We start from the raw sequence: 19,998 nt of genomic DNA, 5'->3' as shown, positions 1-19,998 counted from the left end.
CTGATTACCCTGATCAATTTGGATGCTGAAAAAGACATTTCTAATTGTTGAAAAATACTAAAGAAAGTTGTTATTTTAGAAAAATACTAAGAAAGTTTAGCTGTTCAGAGTAGTTTGGATAGTAAAAACTAATTAGTAAAGACTAATGACCTTGTGTTCTGGCTGTGCTAATTAGCAGATTCTTTATCTAGTACTGACTAAGTGAGAAGAAATAACAGTACAATAGCCTTGTTCTGATGAATAATTAAGACACTATTGAAAAGCTGATCATAACAAATAACAGTGGTACACATCATCATTAAAAAGCAGGAAATTATTTTATTAACTAGAATTAACTGATGAAACTAAAAATAAAAGTGTTTTGGAATGTCTCTAAGTGAAACGTTTAACAGATATTTGAAGTTTATACTGCAAGAAATGGTATATTTCTGACAGGACATTACATCTGAGGATCTATAGATGTAACCCCTAAAAGATAATCAGAATAAGTAAAAAACATACATTATGCAATCCAAGTAATGAAAAAGATAAAAATAACACAAGTATAGATAAAAAATTAAGGTTCATAGGTTCTTTTTTTTTTAATTGGGAAGTATATAAGGCATGAATAATTGAAGTAAGGAATTTATATTAAATATAATCAAGAAATTTTAAACAATAATTAAAAACTTTACCATTTATTTTAAATAAATAAGATTATATAGACAAGATAGTTAATAAGAACATGAAAGTGAAAATTTTTATATCTGTAGTAAAATTTTCTGGTATTGCCAATTGTCAGAAATTCAACCCTTTCTAAATTCAACAATGCAGAATTTGCTATTCAAATGTACCATAAATAAAAATTAATGTGTTCTTCTACTCGTGGAGATGGGGTAGAAATTACACATAAGAAAGACTCAAACGTTTTAATTTGCATGAAGGCCTTACTCTGATAAAACTGTCATGTCCTGAGGCAGCACAAATTGCCCAGAGTCAATATGGATGATGCCAACAGTATAATGCCACAGATAGCTGTTTGTCCCCATTTAGTTTACAAGTACAGATGCAGCCTAAAAGCACAAGGACAAATATGAATTAGAGTACTCTACAGTATGGAAATAGATGAGAATATAAAAGGAAATAGAAACAAGTTTCTGGGAACCCAACTGGTTTCAAGATGAGTTAGGCCTTTTATAAAGGATTTTTTGGTTAATGGTTGTCATAATGGGTGATACAGGATCAATTCTGTTCATTTCAGTATCTAATTTCTCCTTCAGGCATTGACAGAATTATCTTCACAACAATTGAAAGATCTATAGTTTTGATAAAGGGAGTAGTGAATACTACTAAAAACTTCTAAATAGGAAATAGAAAGCCCTGAGCGATACAGGTTGAAGCCTGAAGACTCTCACACTTAATGTTTAAAACCTCCTGAGGGACCCCAGATGCACTTCTGTTATACATACAAGATGCAATGATACTGCACAGAGATTTTGTTCTTGCTTTGTATGGATTTGGGGTAATTCATCGAGCCAATAGAGACCCAAAACTCTCAGTTATCCAAAAGGCAAAGGACCATACAAAAGCCACTGCAGTTTTGTGTCTCCATATTTAGACAAATAAGTTGCTATTTTCTTTTCATTGAGAGGAAATAATATGCAATTACACACCTTTGAATACAGCCTCAATGTCTTTAATTAAAATTTTAAATTCTTTAAGTCCTGTGATTCATTTCATAGCTAAAGCTGAGCTGCTCGGGGTTTAGGTGAACCTGAAAACTAATTGGCAGATTAGCTGTAAACTACAGAGGGTTATTTCCTGATTCTGCCAGATGATCTGTCTGGAGAGATCCTGTGAAAGCTCAGCTAGAGCTGTCTCCAATGACTTTTTAAGGAATGAAATCACAACCTTGACATGCAGTAGTTTATTATCACTCCTCTGATCAATGGCAGTAGCCCCCTGGGAAGCAGATGTGCAATAGATATAATGGGCACATCCCTCCCTCACAACCTGAGGGTAACTCTTTTTGCCATGTCACTTGATGGAAACAAACCATTTATGATCATAAAGATGGCAACACTCCTCTGGCAAATTCTTTGTGGAATAAGGCAGCTCCTTATTCCCAGGTGACATTCTGCTGTGTAATAAATCTAGGTTATTCCACAGGGAATGGAGAGTCACAGCAGGCTGTGCACTGTGAGAAATTGTGCAGGACAAGGCCTCAGAAGATCTACCCAACAAGAAAGAGTATTTCAGCACTACATCAAAAATATTCAGGGCAGAGGTCTTCACTTGTAGCTCATTCCAACACTCTTCTAATTTTTCCTCTGTTTTGTCTTCTGCAAAGATGATGGTCAGAGAGAAGGTGAAAATAGAAAGGACTTGTGGAAAAGTGATAATTCCAAAGGTCTGTCCTGGAAACAGTAATCTTATTTCTGCTATTGTGGAAATTGGATATTTTTCCCCTTTTAAGCACAAGATTCTGGAGAAAGTTCTGTATCCTACAGACAGACATTTCACTGCAGATCTGGTGGAGTCCCCCATTTCTCAGAATGGAAAAGGTTCACTAAAGGTTCTCTGATTTGCAAGATAGTCTATGTGGCTATTTCTAGCAAGGAAGCAAATACTACCACTTTCTTTACTTATAGGTTGACACAAGAGGGATGACTTTTCCCAATTTTCCTTCTGATGTATCTCTCGTGGATTTTTCCACAGAGAGGCATTATCACAGAAATAGATCCTGGCTGAAATCCCAAAATCTCAACTATGAAGAACTGCCTGCAGTCATAATGCAATTGCTCAGACTGAGGTTCTTATCTTCAAATAAGGGCTTGAATTTTGAATAAGACTGCTTTGTGAAAATTCTTTTTGGAATCAAAATAAGAACTGAACAGATATGAAGTGATTGGTTGAGTAGTCCTGACTGAGGCTCTGTTCCACAGAAGAATGAAAACAACATAAATTTGAGTAGGCTTTTGGACTTCATGTGGAAATCCTTAAGGATGAATATTTCAGGAAAACAGATCAGCTTGCAGTCATAAACAGGTACTACACACTGAGGGCTAGTAACTGATTCTTTTCTTTACTTCCTAGTGTCAAAATTCAGGATTCCCTCTCTGAACATTAGAAATGAAATTAGTGCAAATGTATGTCCTGCCATTTTACAGCCATCCCAAAAAACCTACATATTGATCATGTTTCTTTAAAGTGTCATTGCAGCACAGGGAAAGACAGTGTTTCATGGATATCAAACACAGCCTTATGAGACTTTGTTGTACTGCATCTTTAATTCAAAGAAGGGACTATTAAAGAGACTCTTAAAAATGGACTTTTTTCTTTTTTCAGGAAGTATGACCTTAGGTAGACACCTATAGGTTTAATATAGGTGAAGAAAATAATGTGATTATAACATCAGTGACCATAATAGAAAAAGCTAATGAACCTGTCAAACTTATCATTAGTTTTAGACACAGAGACTGAAGCATGACATTGGAGTGAACCACAGACTGTATTATATCACCAGAAATTATATGGTCCTCATCATATCTGAGTCAATAAAAAATGATATTTAGGCTCCAAAAATTTTCAGACAGTCATGCTATATCTTATTCCTAAATAGATAATTTCTGTTGTTTTGCTGAACACAATTCTCAGTGCTTAATATCAATGAAACTGCAGTGAATTATTTCTGAATATGTGAGAAATACATTTTCTTCACATAAAAAAATCCAAACTATTTCTGCTCCATTTGTTGAAAACATTTTTAAAACTATCAGAAAATATTCTATGTTTCTATTCAAGCAATGTATAAACCACTCCTCATGAATGCTGTGAAGAGAAAATTATTCCTGCATTTATAGAAAATGTAAAGTCTGCCAACCAACATTTTGTGTACATCTCAAATTATTTATACCACTGCAATCTTTTCTGACAACAAGGTAATTGCTTCAATAATACAAAAACTAGAAAATAGCTTTTGCCACACAAATCTTAGTAGTACATAAAATGGAAAGCAGGATGTATCTGTTGAATAGAAAATGATATTACGAGCAATATATTTCTTCATAATGCAATTCTTTCAGTATTGAATTCAAAAGATCATTTCTCCTATTCCTGAACATATTTTTTTTATTCTTTATTACCTAAAAAGTTCCAAACATATTGTATACTTCTTAGTGACACTCATTGCTGGCAAACAGCAAACACCACTTTATATCACATCAGACTGACTTTTTTTCTTCGGACATAAATTAAAAAAGAGATCAAAAAAGTGTAACAAGCATTAAAAGCCTGACATCAAAAAGGATGAAAAATTTGTATGAGCCGTGTCAAAAATATTTGTAGGGCAGCAATGCCAGAGCAACAGCTGCAAAGAAAGGAGAGTAGTTAATAAGTCAACATTGATATTAGATATCTTACATATTAGGTGGTTTGATCACTGAGAAAAATATGTAATTTTATCTCAGGCTGTTCTGTAAGGAGACTGCTTTTCTGCAACCCTTTTAAACAAGTTCCCAAAACCCCGTTTTTCAGAAAGCTCTTTGATGTGTCTCCCTGCGACATAAAACCAAGACCTCTGCCTGCCCTTCAGGAACAGATCAACACATTAGAAATGTAATGAGGAACATTAGGCCAAGGAAGAAATCATAGGTTCTGTGACTAGAGGGGAATGTGAATTCACATTTTTGCTACGTGAACTACACCAGAAAGGTGGAGAAATCCCCTATTGTGTGCTGCACAGTCTATGTAGAAGCCTTGCCTCCACAGCTTGTCTTCAAGAAAGTTTTCAGTTGTATTTAGGTAATAAAGCAAAATACTCACAAGATTACTCACAAGATTTCCTTGAGTCATGTTCCAGTTTCATACGAGACAATTTTTGGACACTTGTCACTACTGTAACAGGTGATACAACTGAGCGGTGGGGTGCTCAGTAGCCTGTCATGGCAAACATCTGGGGACATTTACTCAACTTCCCAACCACTGAAAGAAGCTGGGCCTCTATAAAGCATTCATTGATGTGAAAGTACAAAGGCAAACACGCCTGTGACAACACTGCTGGGCAAGTGTGGTGTGTAAAGCATCCCACAGCCTTCTGTGAGCATCCTGGCCATGCCCCAGCACCACCAAGGGGCAGCCAGCCAGGCTGGAGGACAGGAAGGATCCTCTGATCCAGATAATCAGGAGGTCAGGACTGCAGAGTGTTATATGGATAGCATGGAGATAGAAGCACAGACAGAAGGCCAATGCAAACAAACACAGGTAATCAGAGGGACAGACATTAGGTCTTGGTGTCTTTATAAAAATGTGCACCCAAGGCCTAAAACAGTAAATGCTGCACAGCAGAGAGAAGGTGGTACATCCCAAACACTGGTGCCTGTGACTTCAAGGATATAATAACACAGTCTTAAAAAAAGTATCTTTCACATAGCATTTCACTACAGTGCAGGGTAACACTTCCTGCTCAGTATTGCCCCAGGGCAGGACTGACTGAGGACCCCAGCAATGCATTGCTCATCCTGAGCTGACAGAATGGCACTAGAAAACCACAAATAGAATGAATGCTCCGTTTGCTGCTGAAGTTCATAGGGCTATGAAAGGGGTGTGTGGAGGAAGGGGACACATATACAAATATTAAAGCTTTTTTAAAGAATTGCAGACAAGAGATTCTTTCGCAGTTTGCTGCATCCATCATCAGTGATGAGATATTGATGTAGCATGACACAAATAAAGAAATACAACAATAATAATCTCTTCATCTTGTTCAGTTTTTCATGTTCCCCTTAAGTGTCATAACTTCTTGAGAGTATTAAGGTAGAATAAAGGAAGTAAATGACAGTTTCAGGCAGAGTGTTTTTGATAAATACAAGCTGTTACAGTGGAGGTTTATTGTTTCAATTTTTCTTAATACAGAACCCACTGCTGCTCCCATCGATGTCAAAGCTACGAGTTTGTCTGTATCAGAGATTCTTGTTGCGTGGAAACATATTAAAGAAAGTCTAGGAAGACCACAGGGATTCGAGGTATGAACACAGAATATCATAATGAGAAGTCTTGTTGCTTTTGAGAGTCTTGCATTCTGTTAACATGGGCAGTAGTGAAACTTCAATAGGAATTATTCTTGTTTTAGCATACGTACCCCTGGCTGTGGAACAATGGTCACAGTTGTAGGACCGGAACATTTTTTATTTATTTGTGCTTGAAAACTGTTCAACACCAGTTCTTATAACATCTCTTTGTCACTTCAGAAAGAGCTGAAAGAACTGCAAGTGACCCAGCATGCATCATTCACAGGCTGGGGAAAATTAGGTATTGACTGTTTCCAGCTCTAAGCGACCAGTTCAAACTTGTTATTTACTGACAGTAATCAGCACAGAGAAAGGAGAGAGACTCTGCATCCATGTGCTCTCATCCCACAGTGGCCGAGGGACATCTGCTGGGCAGACAGTAACAACAGGATGTCAGGAGGGAAGCAACAGCTTCACAGTCCTTAAATAAAACACTGCTTAGAGACAGCCCTTCCAGACTTGGGGGAGTGAACCAGCCCTGGCAAGGGACCTCCTTGCACCTTTGGATGCAGTTTACAATCCAAACCTCCAGGAACAGATCAGATCTAGCAGTACACCTTCAGATCTAGCAGTACACCTGTCTATTCTTTTGGGCCACCACAACAACCCACCCTGACCTTGTGGATCAGGCTGTGCTGGTCCTCATTAAATAGTCTAGCTAAACCAAATTAACTGATTTTGGGATGCAGGCTATTTGTCCTGCTTTAGACCTTTAGACAGCGCTGACTCATTCCTGATTTTTCTCCAGTAACATGGAAAAGAGAGTAAATGTGTAGGTCTGAGGTAGACACCAATCATGTGGGTGTCAAAGGATAGCACAGGGTGTCTCCCTGGTAGCATGTCTGGGCAACCACAGGAGCTGGTGACAGTCACCAATAGCCTTAGGAAGGAAATGTAGGTGCCTGGGCAGCACCAGAGCCAGCACCTTCTCCAGCTCAGCCTCTGGCTGGCCAGCCACGAGGACAGCACATTTATCTCATAGCTCAGATACAGCCAGTTAATATTTTTTTAATCTGTTTCTGTAGCCTATCCTGATGTATTGGATAGCAATATCTCTATTAATATCTAGCATTGTGCAAATGGGCTGTGACTTTGGTGTGTCCCCTCAGGTCTAGCATTTGTTCAGGTCTTTTTCTCTCCTACATCTGCATGCTGAACTCTGCTAACCCTCTGTCAGTTTTCTTTCCTTGTTCTTTTCTCCTTCTTCCTTACATCAAATATGTTTCTATTCCTTTGCACATAGCTTGCTTCATGCAGCAAAAGTTATATTTGACCATTTTACCTTTAAACATACCATTTATAAAGAGAACAAAACTGTATCTGATAGAGATGATATTCATCTTCCAAATACTATTCCTCTCAATGTTGAAGTGTTCCACTTGTTACTAAGCTGACTTCAGTCTTGAGACCAGTCTTTTATCATTTGTAATAACTTACTTGCTGCACCCTGTCTTTTTTCTTTTCAGAAAGGTGTCTGGTTTGTTTTTTTTTCCTCAGCTATCTTAACATCTTTTAAATTATATCTACTGTTTTCACTCTTATCCTCATTCCATCGATCAAATTGATTCTCAAAATGTTCTATTAACTTTGCATTACATATTTTAAAATAAAAAATAGATTTCCTCTCTAAAATTGAAATTTATTTCCCCAGAACCTTATCCTTTCATAATGTGAATGGATTTTGCATTTACTTGCTTGTCACTAACACTTCCCTTAGCTCTACAGATGTGTCCTAGCAATAGATGGCTGTTACAGGTAGGGCAGTGGGCTTGCTTTGTGTCAGAGGTGGTCTTCTGCACTTGGTAAGTGCAAAACCTTTGGAGATTGGCATACTCTGACCCAAACAGCAATACTGTTTGGTATAATATCTCTATGTCTCTACAACCTCTACGTCTCTCACAGATTCCTCAGGTACAAATCTGAAAATGCCGATTAATACAGGAGAAGTTACTAACAGTGAACCTTATTAATAATTTGGCTCCTCACTCTGTTGTATACCAATTTTAAGATTATAGCATGAAGATTACTGAGTAAATATTTCAAGCCAAGGACCTGCAATTGACCTAAAAATAAAATTAAGTATAAAAAAAATTCACTGCTCCCTTTTACCTCCTCCCACGAAGGAATTAGAGGAGCCTCCTAAGTAGTAATACCTTTTAAGGTACTACTTTATCTGGGGAGATGAGGGTATTTTTTTCCTCCCCATCCTACCCAAACCCATCCTGCTCTTTCCATCTTTGTTCATTTAGCCAGAATTCCTCTGCCCACTTTCTGGCAGACAAATCTTCCATGGAGTGATTTACTCTCCTCCATCCTGACAGGAATGATTACAATCAGAGCAGCACTTACTCAGTAAACATGAATGTAAATGCACAATTCAGCAGGAGAGAATAACTTCTAAGGATGGTATTGCTAGATCTTTTCAATTCCATTTTTGGGAAGGATTTCATCAAAAAGGAGGTAATGATTTATAGGATCAGTACAGTGAGTCAGTGCATTATTATATTCACTTTAGTACACTAGGTGCACGCTCTCAGCCCAATTTTCCTAACATATTGACAGTCTGTCTTTAAAGCACCCCACAGTGCACAAAGCAAAGGAGTCCATGTAGGGCTAAAATCCACCCCCCAAAAATCACCCAGAAATACAGAATAGCTTTATGTTATCTTTTTTCTTAAGAGTTTCTTTCACTTGTGGGAAAACTCTTAATTTCAAAACCAATTCTGAAAGTTCATCATTTGTTCACTACAGTGGAAAGCAAAGCCTGTAGTACTCCTTTAATCCACTAACAGCAAATAGATATTGCACAGAAATACAGTAATTTTGATAAAAGGATGAATTATCTTATTTTTTCAGTTTTTTATTTGTTTCTTAATGTAGAATTATTGTGAGACACAAGTAAAGGGTTGCCTTTGGTTCAATCTGAATGCAAAACAATCTGACTAGCCACTCTGCTTTCAAGTCTCAATTTGTATTCTGGCTGCGGTCACCATAGCACTGACAACCTCCTACACAGTCTTCACATTTCTGGCCTTTTGGCAACAGCATTATAAAAGAAGCAGCTATTTTCTTAACACTTGAATGTTTGGGCTTTAATCAACCAAAGTGACAGAATATTTACTAAATGTGGACAAGTTCACAGTGACCCACTTTCACTGTGGCCCTGCTTGCACTTTGTACTAAGGAGTAATGAAAGGCAAAGGAACTTGTCCAATTTCACATTGTCATCCTTGAAAGGCAGTGTTAACTGTTATGTCACGTGAGTTTTGTGCAAGGTTTGCTGCCCTCATTTGCATTTTCCAAAGCACATATTATTCCTGCCTTCAGTACAGGTTTGTCAGCTGTCCACCCGACCATACTAAATATATGCCAGCTGCACTCTGATAAAGTAGAAGCAGCTCGAAAATTTTGTCAGAATTGTGGAAATATATAGTGTGTTGTTCATACTTATTGTTTGGAATCTATAAGCTGAAGGTTATAAAATCTATTTGAGCCCAAGGCAATGTTTTCTTTTTTGTTCACTACTGGTAAGAAAGGAAAACAGAAAGAATTACTGACTGGAAGAAGAGATATTTTGGGTTTCTTTTTACTTTTCCAGAAAGACAAGGCTAATACCTAAGTATAAATGAAAAATCTCATGTCTTTTTTGCTGGAGTTCCTCTAAGGGATAGGAGTTTGGTTAATGCAATCAAAAGATCAACATGAAGAAAACAAATAAACAAAATCCAAAAATAACAAAAATATAAAATATGAAAAAAATATATTGAGTGCCATTTTCAGAGAGGATTACTTGACATAATAACCTGGTTTATTATATTATTTATTTCATAAAACCATATTACGGCATTTCAAGGAGAAATACTCCATATTTTGCTGCTTCTTAGTTGCACTTTATCTGTTTTTATAATGGAACAGATAATTTCATCTGCACGGTACTTGATTTTTTTTTGTTTGTTTTATTTAGTGAAGTATACCTGGAGGTAATTTAAAAAGAGCATATGGATATTTTAACCATAGCCTGGAAAAGCAAGACAGAAATTCTACTTAATTTACACTCTTACTTGATATGCTTAATTTGTAGCTTTATTTTTCTGTGGTCAGCAGAAAGAATATCCAGCCAGTAACTCTGATTTTACTGCATTTAGTGAAGATCACCTGCAATTAGATCCAATTAAGTTATGACAAAGACTGTATAACCTAGAAACCAACTTAGGGAAAAGAGTGGTATCATTTAAGATGTTTTTTAATTTAAAACTTCAAGGAAGTAGTCTGCAACAATCAGAGGTAGAAGAATTTTAGACAGAATTTTTTTTTTAACCAAGATTTGCTTTTAACTATTGCTCAACCCATGATAAGAGCAAAGCAGGTTGCTCCTCTCCAGCTCAAAGGGATGGGTCTCTGGAAATTAGGTATCAAAGTTTACTATTCTTTGGCTAAAAACAACAGGAGGTCCAGAAAAATGTAAAACTTTGCAAACTAGAATGCATTAAACAGACTAAAAATGCTTTCTTCTCTCCTTTTTCTTTCAGTTTTCAAATATGGGCTACTTTTTATGATTTATGCTTCATGCTATTATCAATATTCAATGTTATCATTAATGAAAACCTGTTCTGTGTTATAGATCCCTTCTGAGAAGTTTAAACTAAGGTTACAGAAAATAAGATTTAAAAAAGAACCAGCAAATGCAGAGAAGTGTAAATAAGAAAACCCTCTATTTTAAGATATATGTCTCTCACTTTTAAACATCAGAAGTATCTTCATTTCAGCTCAAATCAGTGTAAATCCCCACACCATCTACCTCAGTCAACAATTATTGGATTTTTTTTGCTTTATAGCTACTTCTTTCATTTCTTTTAGTCATCAACAGATAGATGCATGTATTACGCCCTCCCCACCAAAGAAAAAAGAAAAAGAGATCAAAGTTAATCCATTAACATTTCATTAACATGAGACATGATGTGTCCTGTGAATAAATGCAGCTACTTGTAATTTTGCGCCTGGCCTTCTAGAAAAAGGAGAAAAACTTCAGCTGCATTTCCACCCCTGCTACTGTTCACCTGTATAAGCTTAGTCATCCCACTTTTCCTTTCTGACCCCTTTCTTGTTGGATCCTCAGCAGACTGCAGTGTCTGGATGATAGGGTCTCCAGGACACATGTTCCCCCTCACTGCCTGTTCATACAGTGCTCAATATTGTGCAGTTCTCACCATCATAGCACCAAATTTGTAAAGATGCATCACAAGTAAAAAGAAAGGAATCTGACTGCACAAGAGATAATAAGTGTTGGAGATTCAATAATAGGATGCAAAAAAATGGTTATTGATTCCATTTTCTTTTGAAGAAAAGAAAACTGACTCTGAATAGGTGTTATTTCAGATATCAGTAGCTTTGGTCAAGTATTCATCAAGCAAAATACCTCAGTGAATCACACTTATTTCAGAACAAGTGGTGACCGCAGCTAGATTTGTGAACTGAGCTGTAACTGATCTAAGAATAAAAGCAACAGCATTTTAACATGAGATAATGCAGACATAAACACAAAAGACAAACACTTGAATTTTACAGTTGAAAAAGTGGACTGTGAGCTGACACAAACCAATATACGCTCAATCAAAGTTAACAGAGACACTTTTGTCAAGTGAAGATAGGACCTCAAATGTATATTTTTGCAACCAGATCTTTTTTTTATGGCAGTCCTAATGCAATTATAGAAGGTCAGCATTGTGCTCATTGGTCTTATTTTCCTGTGACACCCTTGGGTTTTTTTGGTTCACCATTTCCTGGGAGACATTCTCAAGAGTTCTGTCTTGTCTCTGACCTTTTTTTCTCAGAAGAAATGTTATCTTGATACAATGTAAATAACCTATTAAGAAATAACCAGCTTCACACAAAAGGTCAACATGTGCAAGAAAAGCAAGTAGGTCTCAGCATGAATAACAGTAAGCCAAGTATAGGTCTTTGAATGGCATTTTAGTGACATCTCCTGTTAGGCAAAATAGGGCCCCATGAGAATTGCCTTATTGTGTAGCTCACCTAGATTCATTTTCTTTAGTTACACCCTGGAAGTGCTTGGTCCCTTAGGACAAAGAGTAGCCAAATTCTCAGCTCATCTTTATAACCTCTTTGAGATGATGATAAATTCAAAGATACTAGAGAATAACCACCAAAGGTCATTTAGAGGTTCATTTTATGTCTGAAAATGAAGAGCATGAAAATACTATCAAAACTTCATTTACCAGAAACCTGTTTATATCCAAGAACTAAAACTGAATCCATTTCCTTCTTTTTCTTTTGTTTATATTTTTCAAATGATTGAAATATTTCCATCATTGTTCTGTCATTGCCTATTCATTGGACTGATAAGAAATCCCCTGGATCTCAGTTGCACCAGGCCAGGAAGAGAATATTGCTCACAACACTTAACTGATGCAGTCAGAGTTTTCCAGGGTGAACACAGATATTCTGGTGACCTACCAGAGGATGAGTTCTCCTTCAATGGTGTCCTTCAATGATGAATTCTCCCGGACAAAGTTCACCCTCTCCTCTTCTGTCTTATAGTAACCTGCTCTTGTGCCAGTGCACAGCTATTCCATGTGCTCCAGGTCACACCACAATATTCCATGTCTTGCCATTTTGGAGAAGAGAGAACTGAATGGCTTGAGGTCAAGCTGCAAATCCCATATGCTTAAAGGGGTCTGATGATCAGAAAAAAACATAAATGGCAAAAATACCTTCCACAGGGTAATAAGCACAAGCATCAGGCAGCATGAGCTTGCCAGGTGCCTATATTAATCCTTTGTTTGGTTGCTTGTTGGCAGGTTGGTTACTGGAAGGACATGCAGCAGGAAGAAGCAGCAGAAAAGGTCAAAACAGAGGGAAATGAGTCATCCATCCTCCTGACAGGATTAGAAGGAAACACATTATATCACCTAACAGTGAGGGCTTACAATGCTGCAGGGTATGGACCACCTAGCACTGCTGTGCATGCAGCAACCAAAAAATCCCGTAAGTAATCTCAGTACCTTTGCTAAAAGGAAGAAATCAGGGAGCAACCTCTGTTCCCTTAGGTTCTTATTTATTAAGAGTGTATAATAATCAGGAATCATGTATAGCTTTGATTCATGGCTTTGCTTTGATGTTTAGAAATTAATTCATATGACTTTGCCTTCATAACAAAGGTTAATTTCCTAGAAAACAAGGCATTTGGTACAAAGGGAGAGAAAAGAGTTCAAGTCCATAAGCTTTGTGGAATTTATGGGGTGGGTGGAATAAATACACTATAATCTAGCAAATTATACTACTGATGAAAAAAAATCTTAAATGTTCCATTTAGAGTGGGAAGGCTGGTAACATTACCAGTTTTAAATAGAATGAAAAATTAAATTACTTATCTTTTGTTTTTAAAGAAACTACCTATAAAAATATATATATGTACATGTTATTTTTTTTTCTCAGCTCCCAGCCAAGCACCAGGCAATATTATGTGGATACAGGATGGCTCACATGTGTCTCTTGGGTGGGAGCCAGTCAGACCTCTAGCTAATGAATCTGATGTAATGGGATACAAGGTTAGTGTTTCCCTTTCCTGGCTCACCTTTCTCTCTTCCAAGCAATTGCTCCTCTTCTTTGTTGTCTTTTTTCCCCTTTCTTGTTTCTCTGTGCAAATGAAGCATTCTCTACAGACTGTCTCCAAACAGCTTTCACTGTGAGAAGCAAAAAATAAAATTAAAATCAGAGAAATGTCCCAACATATTTTTGTGTTGTGATTTTCAAATGCCAAACTCTATCTGACTCCCCTCTATCTCAGGGGGTCAGTCCATCCTCTCTGAGTCAGCAGTGGCTATTAATAATATCAGACTGCAATGAAATTCCTAATACTTTTTCATTTCAACTGTGTTTGCAGTAGGATTTAGAAAAATGCAAAATAATGAGATATCTTCAATTTACAATAAAATTAATATTTTTTAGCGGAAACACAAGTAATTCAGTTTTTTTGTGATCATGTTAGTGATGCTTAACAGCAGTGATGGTAATATCTGGGATTTAAAGTTTTGAAGTTTTAAAGAATAAAATCCAGATTAACACTTAAATAACAAGTCATAAAATCAGAATTCACTGCAATACCTTAAATAAAAGTAGAATGATTTCAGTGTTTTTGAAGAAGTGTGGAGTCTGGGTCTTTTTGGAGCCCATATCAAATCATTTCTATAGACTACATTCTCATATCTCCTCTGATACATCAGGCAATATCACCGAGAAAGTATAAAATGGTTCAAATAAACCAGAAACTGTCCTAACCTTTATCAAAATAGTTGATATTCTGAAATAGTAGAGTTGACTTCTTTGGTTTTTCGCACCTCTCTGACCTTTTCAATTTTCTCTGGGAACAGAAATGCTTATGCAGTAATACCAAAAAGACAGCTACGTGCTGACTTGCTTTCCTCCCACATGCCATAAATTTGTATAGAGTTTCACAGGAAATGCAGGGACATATCTGAGCTGTTGTCAGTTGATTTAGCCAGCTAAGGTAAACACAGTAAATACATTATTCAGGCTATTTTCCTTATATTGGAAGTTGGGTTCTTGAGCCAAAAATGTGAATATCAACAAGAACATTGGGATAAGAATTTGAATCAAATGGAACTCAAAAAAACTTTGAAATTTTGGGGATAAAGTTGTACAACACCTAATGCTAAAGTCCTCTGTCTTTGCTCTAGGTCACAATCTATGTCCTTTCACATTCATGAATCTCTATAATATTTTGCTATTACTGTTTTGAAGCCACTGCAGAAAGGGAAGAGTAAAAGCAAAGTCTGTTCAATTGCAATGTCAAGAAATCCCTAATGAAAGCATGAAACAGTTAGCACTGCAATGACTGTGTTATCTACACAAAATGTCTGGTACAGAGCTTGAATGACCACTGTGACCACTCTCTACTTTATCCACCACAGGTGTTATTTCGGCAAGAGGGCCAGAGCAATAGCCAAGTTATAGAAACACAAAAAACCTCTGCAGTGGTACTTCTTCCTGATGTTGGGGTCTACATCATTGAGGTCTGTGCTGTCAGTGAAGGAGGGGATGGGACTGCAAGTCCCCAGATCAGAGTTCCATCTTTTTCAGGTAAGGTTACACTTTTATTTGAAAGTGTGGTGATTATAGCAATGCTCATTATCTCTGCTATTCTCTACCAGAAAAACAATGTTCTCACAATTCTTTAGCTATTAAATCAAACCATTGATCTGAGTCTTTAGAAACAAATGTATCTAGTGACACATGGGATGTTTAAGATCTTCTGAGGCAACCATGTGAGGCTGATGAACAAAGATGATTTATAGGAAATCTCTCCCATTTGAGGGTAACACCTAAAACCCTACCTGAACTGTAGATGTTTATATGTGCACTAGTGTCTCAAACAGCAATAAAGTCAGCTGGGATGCAATTCACAGAGACCAGCAGTGGAGCCCTGACAGCAATTCAGGTCAACTTCTGAATTTTAGTATTAAGACATGAGCACCTAAGGACATCTGCAATGTCCTAAGGCATGCCAAACACAGCTGGCAGATCTGTTGTGGGACTTAGGGGATACACACACCATTCTGTGGGACTTAGGGGATACATACACCATTCTATGGGTCTTAGGGGATACACACACCATTCTGTACCATTCTATACCACCAGAGGTGGAACACAGCTAAAGTGGCATAGATTTAGGTACCTGACACCTGTGTATGTACCTCCTTGAGAATAAGCTGAATTTCTCTGTGAGTTCCAGTCACTCCCTTTTATAATTATTACTATTTAATTATTAACTTATAGCAGTATTAAAATGTATTCATTAGGTAAATTTTGATGTCTAGCTGGTCTCTCCTCAGTTACTGTGAGGTGTTGAAAGAATGTAAAGTATCAATATCACAAAGGTAAGTAAGGCAGGGGAGGATAAGTGACTAGAACAACAAAGAAATAACATAATCTTTGCCTAAGCAGAACAAGGCATTTTAATTATAACCTTCTGATAACACTTTAAAATTTTATTAAATATTGCTCTTTGGTCCTTAAGGAACACTAACCAAAAGTATGACCCTGAAACTTCAGTCTAGAACTACAATTTCAGCTCTAGTCTGGTCACAAACTGCAGTGCTATATCAGAATGCAGAAGACACTAGTCCCTACCTCATGGAATATTCCTTTCATATATCATAATTCTAGGCCACAAAGTCCTCCATCTAATTAGACTATGCATATCACATTTGTTTCATTTAGGACAATTGTTGTCCAAAGAAATCCAGTCTGGCTCCTTTCCCATCTTGTTGCCACTACCACCCCAGAGCACATTTCTCCTTAGCATGGCCATATAAGACTGTGATGTGATCAAAAATGAACACTGCACCAATGCACCAAAGATCACTTTTTCCTCTGGACAAGGCTAGGGAAGAAGGGCTAGCTTTCATTCCTTGTTCTGGGACAAAAATTTGTGACTCAGGGCAGCCTAATGCTTTTTTGAAGATTAAGACACAAAACCATATATCCTTTTGGAACTTCCTATTAATTTGCAGACTGAATATGAGGATTCAGAATGCGAGTTGCTGTAGGTATCATCACAAAATCCCATCTGTGTATGGAGCCCGTTTTGCGTCTGCAGTTCTCACACGGTAATCCATTTCCCAAAAATTAGGCTTGCTGAGGGTAAAGAATATAAATTTGGGCAAAATCTAATATCTAAATGTACTGAGAACCATTTGCATCATTTGTTCGTTAATTATTTTGCTTTTCATTTCAGGAGGGAAAGTAACAAGTGCTCAGTCCACCCTACATGTGTTGTCTACTTCCTCATCCTCTATAACACTGCTTTTGGCACTGATGGTACCTTCAACCTCATGGTGAAGGCTGCAGACTTTGTTATTGTTGTTATTTGTTTGCTTTAACTTGATGACACCAAGGGATGGAGTTTTATGTCCGTGGAGAAACTGAAAACCCAAGCTAATGCTTAAAGACCCATCAAAATGCCTGTGGTGCACTTAGAGAAGTGTTGGAGACACGGTCAATAATTCATCAGGTTTTTATCTCTTTTATTTGAAAAAGTCCTCTGGGGAGGAGACCCTTCTTGGCCCAAAAATATGCAGATTGTACGTAATAAACTTTTGTAAGCAAAGGTAATTTCTGTCACATGTATTTTCCTTTTTTAATATGTTCAAATTTGGTCAACCGAGTCATGTATCATTACAGGGTGGTGTCTAGTACAGTACACCTGTATGGTTTGGAGAAAATATATCCTTTTTTAAATATAGAAAAAAGTTTGATACAGCTGGTTGCTCCTACTGACCAGGAAGAAAAACAGAGTTTATATGCAAAGACCTCTGGAAAAGTAAAGAAGAACTTGTTCTGAAAATATATACTATGTATTCAGTTAGCAAAAAGAATTGTCAATTAAATACTAGACAGCTTACCCCAGAACATAGCAAAATGGAGCAGAAAATCCATTTATTTTACTACCAGGTAAATGAAAAATTATTAAACACAAGCTTAGGAGGAAACCAGCCATTTTTTATCAAATACCACAAGCTTTTATGTCCAATTGAATTTTCAGTAGAAAATAAGAAATCAATTCCTATTGCATATGACTATGAAAATTCCACTGGGCATTTAAACATTATATACATTAAGCTACTAAGAGGACAAATAAAGCAATGCAAGGAGATAAACCAACTTTTCTCAATCGCTTCTCTGTTGTAACTTTCTTTTTCCTCTGAGTCCAATTTTTGATAGCATTCTATGCTTTTCAGAATGGCATTATCCAAGTATCTAAAGACTGCAGTAGGATATATTTGGGAGAATTTTGTTTCTGAGAAAAAAATACTTGGAAAGTGCTCCAGAGCACCATTACAATTATTTATCTAATTGGCTCTATTTCTATAGCTCACGGGAGATTATTCTTCTAGGTACTACGTGAAATCAGTTCTAATCCCCATTTTTTGCTGTACCAGACAATTTTTTACTCAATTCTTCTACATTGGAAGGCTTTCCCACCTACTGGAACCTGAGGAAAAATGACTCCCAGGGAAGATGGTGTGCACGTTTGTACAATCATGGTGGGCACAGTGTTATGAAGGGCAGCATTTTGCTAACACATCTGAGGACCGTGCCTAGGAAAAATATTGCACTGCCTGAGAAGAATCAAGCCAAAAATGCTTAACATGAAAGTCCTAACAGCACGTTCTTCTAGTTGTCTATACCTCTAAAAGTTTTGATGAAAACCTATTTTAGCTGAATTGGGTTCCCAATTCAAAATGCTATTATTTTGCCAGTACTAGCAAAATAACTTTTGGCATTCAGATAATACACTGCAACTGTGCTCCTTCTCAGTTGCTTCAAAACAGTAACCAAGAAAGCACAACAGAGACAAGAAGGTAAAAACTGAAGATGACTAAATATTTTTCCTTTTGAATATTTTATCAGTAAAATTTTTCAGAGGGGTTCAACTTAAATCTTTGCTACCCACTAATATTTTAAATAATTTTCTAAAAAAAGTGGTTTTCAAAATCATTTAAGTCACCATGTTGCTCAGAAAATGAAGGCAGAATAGCTAGCTAAGAATTGACTGCAGATATATAGAAAGATATATCTCTGCTTCTGGAAAAGCCTTTGAAATCAAAGACATGAAGGTGTAAAGTACATTGCTGATGGAGCAAACTCATAGAGAATAACTACCTGCTGTCCCTTGTAAAACAGCAGCACTGCTACTGTGCAGAGAGCCTACATCTGCAATCCATCATCTGCCAAAATGTTAAAAAAAATAAGAATAAAGTGATGAACAAAAAAGTCAAATGGCTATTTTAAAAATTAGTTATGCATAATTTCCTCTATTTTTTTATACAGTTGCTTGCCAATGCAGTTCATTTCAGAGTATTCAAAAAGGCTACATTCACTGCTGGTGGCATTTGGTTAAACTTTCTGATAACAAAAAATGGATATGCTTTATAGGAAGAAAAAAAGTCTGATGAGGAGACAGCTCCATCTAGACACATCTCCCTCCCTAGTATGAAGATACAAATAGAAATACTGAACATACCATCAGGTAATGTAGTTGTATTGCAGGGACAAAAGGAGGTATGTTTTATATTCAACATGAACAGAATATGTATTTTGCATCTTAAATATAATAATAAACATGTTTTAAATGTTTAAGTACCTATGTATTACCTATTTGTTACTTTGTAAAGATGTTTCCTTATCATGACATTTTTAGTTGCGAGGGAAAGCTTTTTCCTTTTTCATGTAAAAGATTGTAATAGTGCAGTCTGGCGTCACTGAGGAGACTGTATTTTTGTATAATGTCACAGGATCTGTTCAGAAAAATTAATTATTAGAAAGAAACCTTGTTACACAGACCAAAAGAAAGTTGCTGTCATGGCCCATATCAAAATGTTAGATATATTGTATACAATCTGTATATATGCTATATATAATGGTATATACAATGTGGAAGACACAGTAATATAATAGTTTCTGTGTACTGTTCTTGTAACATTAGATCTTTTTAATAAATTATTCTCTTTTTATTGACTTTTATCTTATCTCCTGTCATCTCCTCAGTTATATTTGTACAGTTCAAGGTGACAAAATTATTTGGTTTGCAGCTGCAAGAACCTTTAAATTACATTATTTTCAAGAAAAAGTGATGAATCTGAAATGGTGAATGTGGAAAGGATGGCCATTAAAATCAAATCGGTTTTGACATCATTTTAATTTCATCTAAATTTTGGATTTCCTAGGTAAATATTTTTTTTTTACAGCTAAATATCTGAAAGGTAAAGAAGGCCTGAATTCTCAAAATGAAATTACACCTAACGAAAATTGCTATGTAAATCTGCAATTTAGCATCAGAGATAAAGGTTCTCTGCCTTAAAAATAAATCATGGATAGAAGGGAGATGTATATTAGATTTTAGGGGAAT

General features: G+C 36.5%; 1 protein-coding gene across 3 annotated transcripts in view; it reads left to right on the top strand.

Moving 5' to 3' along the window:
• Positions 1–19,613, top strand: part of CNTN5 (contactin 5) — a 606,644-nt gene extending 587,031 nt beyond the window's left edge. For all 3 annotated transcript variants that reach the window (XM_036405727.2, XM_036405801.2, XM_036405641.2), the window contains 5 exons: positions 5,893–6,002; positions 12,866–13,052; positions 13,503–13,615; positions 14,999–15,167; positions 16,825–19,613. In XM_036405727.2, the coding sequence (XP_036261620.1) occupies positions 5,893–6,002; positions 12,866–13,052; positions 13,503–13,615; positions 14,999–15,167; positions 16,825–16,928 (683 nt within the window). In that variant the 3' untranslated portion in view covers positions 16,929–19,613. The remainder of the gene's footprint in view (positions 1–5,892; positions 6,003–12,865; positions 13,053–13,502; positions 13,616–14,998; positions 15,168–16,824) is intronic.
• Positions 19,614–19,998: the final 385 nt, after the last annotated feature.

This window comes from Molothrus ater, chromosome 2 (genome assembly GCF_012460135.2).
Source record: "Molothrus ater isolate BHLD 08-10-18 breed brown headed cowbird chromosome 2, BPBGC_Mater_1.1, whole genome shotgun sequence".
In the NCBI taxonomy this organism is placed as follows: Eukaryota; Metazoa; Chordata; class Aves; order Passeriformes; family Icteridae; genus Molothrus; species Molothrus ater.
The sequence above is the reverse complement of the archived record's forward strand: the minus strand, read 5'-3'. Positions and strand labels throughout refer to the sequence as shown.